The sequence below is a fragment of the Clupea harengus genome, chromosome 23 (genome assembly GCF_900700415.2).
Source record: "Clupea harengus chromosome 23, Ch_v2.0.2, whole genome shotgun sequence".
NCBI classification, from domain to species: domain Eukaryota; kingdom Metazoa; phylum Chordata; class Actinopteri; order Clupeiformes; family Clupeidae; genus Clupea; species Clupea harengus.
This window is the reverse complement of record NC_045174.1, coordinates 8393046-8403045: the sequence shown is the minus strand read 5'-3', so window position 1 is coordinate 8403045 and position 10000 is coordinate 8393046. Positions and strand designations below refer to the sequence as shown.

Here is a 10000-nt window from a genome sequence, read left to right as displayed (position 1 = left end):
CCTTTGAAGCTACAGTATATTTTCCTGGAGAGAAATGATGTGTCTCATACAGCAAATCACTAGTGGCCAATAGCTGCTTCAAAGAATCTTTGGTCAGTCTCTTGTGAAGCAGCATGTGTGTCATAGGTCACTGAAGGAGAGGTCAATAGTAAATTAATATGAGTTACTGTTAAACCCTGAGAGGCAAATTAATTACGGACATCCAGAATTGTTAATAAATCATCAGATTTCTCATATCTATACCAAATGCATACCAATCGCTACATTAAAAAATGCTTGAAAGTAGTTCCTTGCTTGCTAAAAGTGTGTTTTTCTGCGTGTGTTTTGGACAGGTGGGGATGAGGAGTACATCTACATGAACAAAGTCATCGTCACCAACCAGAGTCCAGTGCCTACAGACCGAGGTGAGATGGCAAAGGTCCCCTTAACTCAAACACAGAGACCTCCTGGAATCTTCTGGAGTTATGGTCTTTTCTGAGAAACTCTGTATCCCGTGACCTTTCAGAGACGTGACAGGGAAATGAGCAGACATGGCGCATCCCCGTCCCCCTTCTCTCTTTTCTCTCTATTCTTTCTCTCTGTCCTGGACTTGTGCTTGCGGGTCTTAACTCTTTTCACTTGCTGTCGGAAGCGCCGGTGTTATTTTCAGCGCAGTGACCAGTTGCGGTGACCATTCGTGGATGCGGAAAAGCGCTGAACCCTCCCTAACCCATTTCCCCCCCACCCGCACCCATCCCCTTAAACGCTCCCCCTTTCTTTCTCGCTCTGCACCATCACCACCCCCACCACCCCAACCCCCCCCCCCCCCCCCCCCCATTTCCTGTCTGCCGTCTCACTAACCTCCCTTTTGCGTTCCCCCCAGTTCACCAGACCCCCATATGAGGCCAAGCTGTTGTGTTTAGATTCCATCATGAGGAATGGTGGCCCTTGAGAGAGAGGGAGAGAGAGAGAGAGAGAGGGAGAGAGAGAGAGGGAGAGAAAGAGGGAGGGAGAGAGAGAGAGAAAGAGATGGAGGGAGAGGAAGAGATAGAAGGAGAGAGAGAGAGGGAGATAGAGAGGGAGGGAGGGAGGAAGGGAGAGGAGGGAGAGGGAGAGAGAGAGATGGAGGGAGAGGGAGAGATAGAAGGAGAGAGAGAGAGAGAGGGAGGGAGACGGAAACAGAGAGAGAGGGAGGGAGAGGGAGAGAGAAAGAGTGAGAGAGATGGGTCGGCCCCAACAAAAAAAAGAAAACAGCCCTGAGCCACAAAGACGGTCGCATATCGCAATCTCTTTGATCAGCGAGTTTAACGAGCCAAGTCATTGCTTGGCTTTTGAGCGCACAGCTACGCTGCGAGACCAGACGAAAAATCCCTAATTTGTCGTACATTTCTTCTTTTTCTTCGTCTTTCTTCTCTCCCTGTGCCGTAAGTGAGTTATGTTTGCTTTTCATGTGCTGGGGCGACAACAGGGAACACCTGCAGGTTTATCTGGGCTGTTAGTCATGTCCTCCCACCTTACCCAAACAACCCAGCCAGCCTGGTGTACAGCAATCTCACCCTTGTTATGTGATCCTTCTAGGACCTCAGACAGGCAGTGGAATCAGGAAGAAATAGAAGCTTACAGTATTCATCTCAACCCACACACCATGACCAAAGTCGTTTAAGCAATTTGAGGAATTAAATAGAGTTTAAGAACGGCCGGGTTCAATGGCTGATACACAAGGCTTGAATAAACATTTTCTTTGGAGCTGGGAACTGCCATAAAAACTATTATGACTAAACTTAGTAGGTTGGGCAGAAGAGTGGAGTCCAGTCACACACACACACACACACACACACACACACACACACACACACACACACACACACACACACACACACACACACACACACATACACAGACAGCTGTGAGAAAAACCATAGACCAGTCTGAGTTTAAAATCCCAAAAACATGTGTAAATGCAGTGTAAGCACACTCACAGGTACACACACACGCATGCACACACACACACACACACACACACAGCTGTGAGAAAAACATAGACCAGCCTGAGCTTAAAGTCCAAAAAACATGCGCACACACACACACACACACACACACACACACACACACACCAACACAGACATAGTAAACACACAAACTGCTGTGACATAAGGCTACTGTGACTCAGTCACACGCTACTGTAACCAAGTGAGCAAACACTCATCTTTGTGTCTCTCCACATGACTTTCTCATTCGGCTGCCCTCATTCAAAACAGCACCTTTTTTTCCCCAGCACAGTCCTGCAGCAAGGCAGATGGGATTTAGAGAGGAAGTCAGCGGAATGCCTGAGGAGAGTAGTTGCAACATGGCCTCCAGCCATTCAGAAAAAAATAAACAGAGGCAGACAAAAGACGGGAATCAGACCCGTGAGCCCGTAAACGACTTGGGGGCTAATGCGAGATGTAAACATTCGACTTGTTCGCCATGTTTACATTCTCATGATTCCCTTCTTCAGTGCTAGTGTAGGATGTGAACTGTATCCTGTGTTAGGAGTTTACCTCATGAGTCATGCTAATGAGCCTGTCATGACAAGACAAGACTAACCTCTCTCCCTCTCTCTCTTTCTGTCTGTGTCATTCTCTCTCTCTCTCTCTCTCTCTCTCTCTCCCTCTCTCTCTTTCTGTCTGTGTCTCTTTCTCTCTCTGTCTCTCTATGTGTGAATGGTTGTGTTTGGCCAGCAGACCACAGGCCTGAGACAGAGGCCAATGGGAAGTATGCTCCAGGCCCTCAGAAGAGCTTGCCGGAGTTGCCTCCACCTAGATCTGTGAGTACCTGCCGCCCAGTCACATGATCAATAACACCATCAGTATCACAATCACACTCACATCACAATCACATCACCATTACTTCAACTAACTACCCATCAGTGCACATCTGTCATGCATTAACATTCTTCACACTTTTAGGTCTTGAGTGTTTTGAGTGCTTCTTGGAACCCTAAAATGTTAAATCCAACTCCAGCATCCTGGATGTTAGTGTTGAAGGGTTGCATAGGGACATATTGTAATGGTCCACCAGTAAAACATTTTTGTTGTGTCAGCCACTCAATGGCTGGAGATGAGAGCTATCTTCCTGAAACTTGTTAAACATGGTCAGCTGGAAGTAAGGTTTCGTTTATTGACTCTATTTGAAAAAAGCGCTGACGTGTCGGAGACTCGCGACTTCTCCTCAGCAGAGGAGGGTTGGCAGGAGCACGGCAGGAGGAGCGAAGGGGGGGGAGAAAAATCTCCAAACGGATCACTTTTTGAGTATTTTGTCTTTCTCTGCTGGCATGTTTTTGGGGTCACCTTCCCTATAGTGCAGTTTTCTGCTGATGCTGTCATTCGCCACGCGCCAAATATTTGTTTTCTAGGGGAGGGGGTTGTGGGGGAGACTCAGCACCCGGCCTGCGCCTCTCCACCACACATCTGTCTGAACTAGGTCACAAATACATACACACTCAACACTCACAACAACGCTGTCTCAAGGCATTCAAGCAGCACCGGCACCACAGGCCTGTGGTAAATGTTATGCTGTAGTGGTATCCATCCCTATTAGCGGTTTGAAAACCTTCCTAATGCGCTCGTTTCCTCTATGACTGTTACCCTTATCTGGTTCTCACGCTTGCTTGAAACACCCGCCTGCCCTTTTGGTTGTTATTTCTTTTATGGACCACACTGCAAATAACCAGAACGTCTCCCATCCGCAGGTTAGCAAGCGCTGTTGACAGCTTGTAAATCCCGGTGCCCTTTAATATGCACAGCAATCACCAGCGGAAGCCAGGGTATTAATCCCCCCCCGTCCCTCCCTCCAGTAGGATAAAAGGGAGAAGAAGAAAGAGAGAGAAGGAGGGAGAGGCGTGTGTGGGGTGTGTGGAGTTAATGGGAGAAGTGTTAAGAGGGAGTCGATGATGGGTTCTCTCTCAGAGGTAAGCGAGAAAGTGAGATGGAATGACAGTGTGAGGGAGACATGGTGAGAGAGAGCAAGAGAGAAAGTGAACAGGTAGAGAGGGAGAGAGAGAGAGAAGACATAAACGAGAATGGCAGAGGACAGGTAAAGAGAGAGACGGAGGGAAGTGAGAGCGAGAACAAGTGAAAATAATAGTGGAGAGACTCCCGATTTGGCCCAAGGTGAGAGAGGGAGGTTCGCAGGCAGTCAGACAGACCAGCAGGCGGGGGTCTGGGCTTAAATCGTCCCCTCAGAGACAGCTTTGAACTCTGCAGCCGGTCCACAGGAGGGGGGGGGGGGGGGGGGTATGGGACTGGGGAGGGGGGGCCCACTGAGGTTCTGCTTCTGATCAAGAGCAGCTGCTCCAGCGGTTTGGGAGGTGTGTGAGAGCAAGCTGCAAAACTTCGGCTGGAAGTGTGTGTGTGTGTGTGTGTGTGTGTGCGCATGTATTTGTATGCAGATGCATGGCTTTCACTGCTCTCTATGCAAACTCCAGATGTGTGTGTGCATGTGGTGGTGGATGCGCGTTTTTGTGTGTATATTTTTAGTCTTCTCTGTTTAGTGTCCAGATGCATGTGTACTGTGTGTGTGTGTGTGTGTGTGTGTGTGTGTGTGTGTGTGTGTGTGTGTGTGTGTGTGTGTGTGTCTGTGTGAATCCCTCAGACAAAACCTTAACCTTACAAAACCTTACAAAAGCATGTAAAAATTATTGTTCTTTATTAATCCAAGTGCTACCCAAATCATATTGAATTGAGCAAAGGGCTTTTGTCTGATTGTGTCTATGCAGAGAAACCAAACAGATAAAACATAAATGTCTACTTATGATCTTCAAGGTCATTCTGCTTCTTCTCCATCTTTTTCTTCCACATTCTACTTGCTTCCTTCCTCCTCTCGTGATCCTTTCCTGGCCAGTCTGAGCAGACAGGTCCATAGTGATCCACTCCTGGGGAACCCTGTCATCTCCCTGTGGTTCCTCCATCCTCTGGTGCTGACGGTAAACTCTATGGTGACCGATCTCTGGACAGTGAACGCAGAGTCTCCTCTGATGGCAGAGGTGAAGAGCATCCCCTTGCTGTTTATGTACTGACCTGGCAGGGCGCTCCATTGGCCAGTTGTGATGTTGTAGCACTCTATCAGACAGTGTAGGAAGTCGTCATAAGGCCCGTTGCGCATGACGTCCCTGTGCGCCACCATGCAGTGACCGTAGCTCTGGTGACACACCATCATGGTGATAAGCGTCCACTCATCCTCAGCGGGCACGTACTTATAGATATCTGTGATAACATTTTAAATGGTAAATGATCATGCGAAGAAAAGATAAGAACACCAATGTTTCCTCTAGCCACCCAGGCTATTAGCTAAGTAGGTTTGTGCTCCAGGTTGGAAACCCTATGAGAATATAAAAAAAGCATCTTTTACAGCACAGCGTAGCCAAATATATCACCAACATAAGTTAGTTAGCAAGCTAGTTAGTGTTTCTCACTGCCAGCAGGGCTGTTGTTGGTGTTTGCCATCCAAGTTAGCTGTTAGCTAGTTAGCTTGCTTATTTGTTACAAATACTTTGTAACGCGTCTTTAACTACAAGAGGAGTACTTGATGATTTTCTTCAAAGCAATGGTAATCATTGTTTTTGTTGTCACAATAGTATGTGCGTGTGTCTGTGTGCAGTTTTGCAGTTCTGGACAGGGTGGATGTGCATGAATGACATTCTTGTATCAATGCCATAGGAGCTCTGACTCACTCAGACTGGGCTTACAAAAACATGTACAAATATCTTTATTCATCCAATGGCTAGGTTACAAATCATATTGAATTTCTGATTGTCTCCACATCCTGTCAGACAAAAGAATGTTTTTTTTTTCGAGAGAAGTATCTACACATGGCCTTCAAGACCGTTCTCTTTAACTTCATCTCCATCATGTTCCTCCACATTCTCCTTTCTTTCTGCCTCCTCTTGAGATCCTTCCCTAGCCAGTCTGAGCAAACAGGTCCATAGTGATCCACTCTTGGGAAAGCCTGTCATCTCCCTGCGGTGCCTCCAACCCGTTGTGGCGACGGCAAACTCTATGGTGACGGCTCGGTTGACGGTGAACGCAGCGTCTCCTCTGACCACAGCAGAGAAGAGCGCCCCCTTGCTGTTGATGTAGTGTCCTGGCAGAGTGCTCCACTGTCCCGTGGTAATGTTGTAGCAGTCCATCAGACAACGTAGGAAGTCGTCACCGGGCCCGTTGCGCATGACGTACAGATTGTCCCTGTGCGCCACCATGCAGTGACCGTAGCTCTGGTGACGCACCATCGTGGTGATAAGCGTCCACTCATCCTCAGCGGGCACGTACTCATAGATATCTGTGATATCTGGAGGCTTCCAGAAGCATAGGAAGATCCTACGTCGGCATACCGCCCCTGCAGCTCCTGCCACAGGCCTTGGGGCGTGCTTTATGAAAGACCAGGTTCCTGCAGCTACATCAAAGGCCTCGGCAGATGACATGATCTTCCTGCCATGCTCGCCTCCTAACGCATACAACTTACCATCCAGGCCAAGTAAATTGAAGTCATAGCGAGATTGAGTAGGACCAGGTATGTCAGTCCAGGTGTTTGTAAGCGGGTCGTAGCAGAAACCACGGTCGACAGCCACCTTGCTGACTCCCACCACACCCCCGATCACGTACAGCCGCCCGTCCAGCACAGCCACACCCGCCATGGAGGTGCTGGAGTCCACCGGCAGGTCGGTCAGGAACCTCCAGACGCCCTGCTCCTCATCCAGGTGGCACACAGTGCGGTAGGTGTCCTGGAGGATCTTCATGGAAGGGGTGTGGGTACCCAGGGCGATGAAGGAGGCTGGTGTGAGCGACTCAATGTAGCTCAGTATGTCTGGGTGAAGAGACTCCTCTGCCACCCACTTCAGATCGCGGTAGGAATCACGGATGAAAGTAGCGGCGCTGGTGAAGAGCTTGTGTAGGCCAAAAGTAGCCGATGCTTGGCACAGTAGCAGGCAGTTATCAGTGTCCAAGATGTCAGCCAGGTGGCTCTCTAGCGCCTCCACCTGGAGGAATGCAGCACACTCCACGGCCTCCATGAGCCGATCCGCATCCGGTAGGGGGGGGCGCTCCCCTCTTGCCACGGCTAGAGCGACCAGAAACCCTCCTGGTTGCAGCCCACCTTGCAGGTAAACCTCATTTGTGCGGCTGTCCCGCATTCCAGAACGAAACAGTCCACGGAAGTAGGCGCAGCTGCCTGCTAGCATGGTTCGGTCCACTGTGAAAACACTGTCCCCCACACGCACCCTCAAGGGCCCTGCCAGCTCTTCTCCCTCCCCCAGCTCTGAGGCTCCAAACTGGGGCACAGTGTCAGCCTCAGGTCCCGGGCAGCTGGCGAGGAGGGGCTCCATGAAGGTGGGGAAACCCCTGCAGGCTGGGCCAGTAAGCCGATCGCTTCAGTGGTACGTGTGCCAGGACAAATTTTGAGGGTCTTTAGAGGGTTCCTGCTTGGGAGCACAGTAAATAAAACTGTTTTGAGTCTGTGGAGGCTACATGTGTGTATGTGAGTGTGTGTACAAAGTGTTTTTGCAGCGTCATATTGCTGCGTCCCTTGGCAATAGAGGTGAGCTAAAAATAGAAATGCCAGGCAGTGGACAGAGGTCTCACAACTTGACCAGACATGAAGTATACAAACATACACACACTAACAAGTATAGAAACACATAGAGACACCAATACACACTCTTGCATGTTTTATTACACACACTCACTAGTTGAAGCAGTATCATGTATGTTTTGACCATTTTATGGTTTGTTCTATAGAGAGGTAGTTTGTATAACATTTGAATGGTAAATGGTCATGCCAAGAGGAGTTAAGAACACCAATGTTACCACTAGCCACCCAGGCCATTCGCTAAGTAGGTTTGTGCTCCAGGTTGGAAATCCTATGAGAATATAAACAAAAGCAGCTTTTACAGCACAGCGTAGCCAAATATATCACCAACATAAGTTAGTTAGCAATCTAGTTAGTGTTTCTCACTGCCAGCAGTGCTGTTGTTGGTGTTTGCCAGCCAAGTTAGCTGTTAGCTAGTTAGCTTGCTTATTTGTTACAAATACTCTGTAACGCGTCTTTAACTACAAGAGGAGTACTTGATGATTTTCTTCAAAGCAATGGTAATCATTGTTTTTGTTGTCACAATAGTATGTGTGTGTGTCTGTGTGCAGTTTTGCAGTTCTGGACAGGGTTGATGTGCATCAATGACATTCTTGTATCAATGCCATAGGAGCTCTGACTCACGTAGACTGGGCTTACAAAAACATGTACAAATATCTTTATTCATCAAATGGCTAAGTTACAAATCATATTGAATTTCTGATTGTCTCCACATCCCGTCAGACAAAAGAATGTTTTTTTTTTCGAGAGAAGTATCTACACATGGTCTTCAAGACCGTTCTCTTTAACTTCATCTCCATCATGTTCCTCCACATTCTCCTTTCTTTCTGCCTCCTCTTGAGATCCTTCCCTAGCCAGTCTGAGCAAACAGGTCCATAGTGAGCCACTCCTGGGGAAGCCTGTCCTCTCCTTGCGGTTCCTCCACCCCGTTGTGCCGACAGCAAACTCTATGGTGACGGCTCGGTTGACGGTGAACGCAGAGTCTCCTCTGACCACAGCAGAGAAGAGCGCCCCCTTGCTGTTGATGTAGCTTCCTGGCAGAGTGCTCCACTGTCCGGTGGTAATGTTGTAGCAGTCCATCAGACAGTGTAGGAAGTCGGCACTCGGCCCGTTGCGTATGACGTACAGATTGTCCCTGTGCGCCACCATGCCGTAACCGTAGCTCTGGTGACGCACCATCGTGGTGATAAGCGTCCACTCATCCTCAGCGGGCACGTACTCATAGATATCTGTGATATTTGGAGGCTTCCAGAAGCATAGGAAGATCCTACGTCGGCATACCGCCCCTGCAGCTCCTGCCACAGGCCTTGGGGCGTGCTTTATGAAAGACCAGGTTCCTGCAGCTACATCAAAGGCCTCGGCAGATGACATGATCTTCCTGCCATGCTCGCCTCCTAACGCATACAACTTACCATCCAGGCCAAGTAAAGTGAAGTCATAGCGAGATTGAGTAGGACCAGGTATGTCAGTCCAAGTGTTTGTTAGCGGGTCGTAGCAGAAGCCACGGTCGACTGCCACCTTGCTGACTCCCACCACACCCCCGATCACGTACAGCCGCCCGTCTAGCACAGCCACACCCGCCATGGAGGTGCTGGAGTCCACCGGCAGGTCGGTCAGGAACCTCCAGACGCCCTGCTCCTCATCCAGGTGGCACACAGTGCGGTAGGTGTCTTGGAGGATCTTCATGGAAGGGGTGTGGGTACCCAGGGCTATGAAGGAGGCTGGTGTGAGCGACTCAATGTAGCTCAGTATGTCTGGGTGAAGAGACTCCTCTGCCACCCACTTCAGATCGCGGTAGGAATCACGGATGAAAGTAGCGGCACTGGTGAAGAGCTTGTGTAGGCCAAAAGTAGCCGATGCTTGGCACAGTAGCAGGCAGTTATCAGTGTCCAAGATGTCAGCCAGGTGGCTCTCTAGCGCCTCCACCTGGAGGAATGCAGCACACTCCACGGCCTCCATGAGCCGATCCGCATCCGGTAGGGGGGGCCGCTCCCCTCTTGCCACGGCTAGAGCGACCAGAAACCCTCCTGGTTGCAGCCCACCTTGCAGGTAAACCTCATTTGTGCGGCTGTCCCGCATTCCAGAACGGAACAGTCCACGGAAGTAAGCGCAGCTGCCTGCTAGCAAGGTTCGGTCCACTGTGAAAACACTGTCCCCCACACGCACCTTAAAGGGCCCTGCCAACTCTTCTCCCTCCCCCAGCTCTGAGGCTCCAAACTGGGGCACAGTGTCAGCCTCAGGTCCCGGGCAGCTGGCGAGGAGGGGCTCCATGAAGGTGGGGAAACCCCTGCAGGCTGGGCCAGTAAGCCGATCGCTTCAGTGGTACGTGTGCCAGGACAGATTTTGAGGGTCTTTAGAGAGTTCCTGCCAGCCAAACCAAAGAGAGTATGGCGTGTTTTTG

At 49.8% G+C, this 10000-nt stretch overlaps 2 protein-coding genes across 2 annotated transcripts in view; one reads left to right on the top strand and one right to left on the bottom strand.

The window, feature by feature from the left end:
• Positions 1-10000, top strand: part of afap1l2 (actin filament associated protein 1-like 2) — a 47637-nt gene that overhangs the window by 17301 nt on the left and 20336 nt on the right. Inside the window, exons 3-4 of the mRNA XM_031561535.2 lie at positions 333-404; positions 2700-2785. Of these exons, the coding sequence (XP_031417395.1) occupies positions 333-404; positions 2700-2785 (158 nt within the window). The remainder of the gene's footprint in view (positions 1-332; positions 405-2699; positions 2786-10000) is intronic.
• LOC116218586 (kelch repeat and BTB domain-containing protein 13) lies at positions 5708-8344 on the bottom strand. Its single transcript, XM_031560625.2, has one exon. It carries the CDS (start codon positions 7334-7336, stop codon positions 5822-5824), a length of 1515 nt encoding a protein of 504 aa, XP_031416485.1. The 5' UTR covers positions 7337-8344; the 3' UTR covers positions 5708-5821.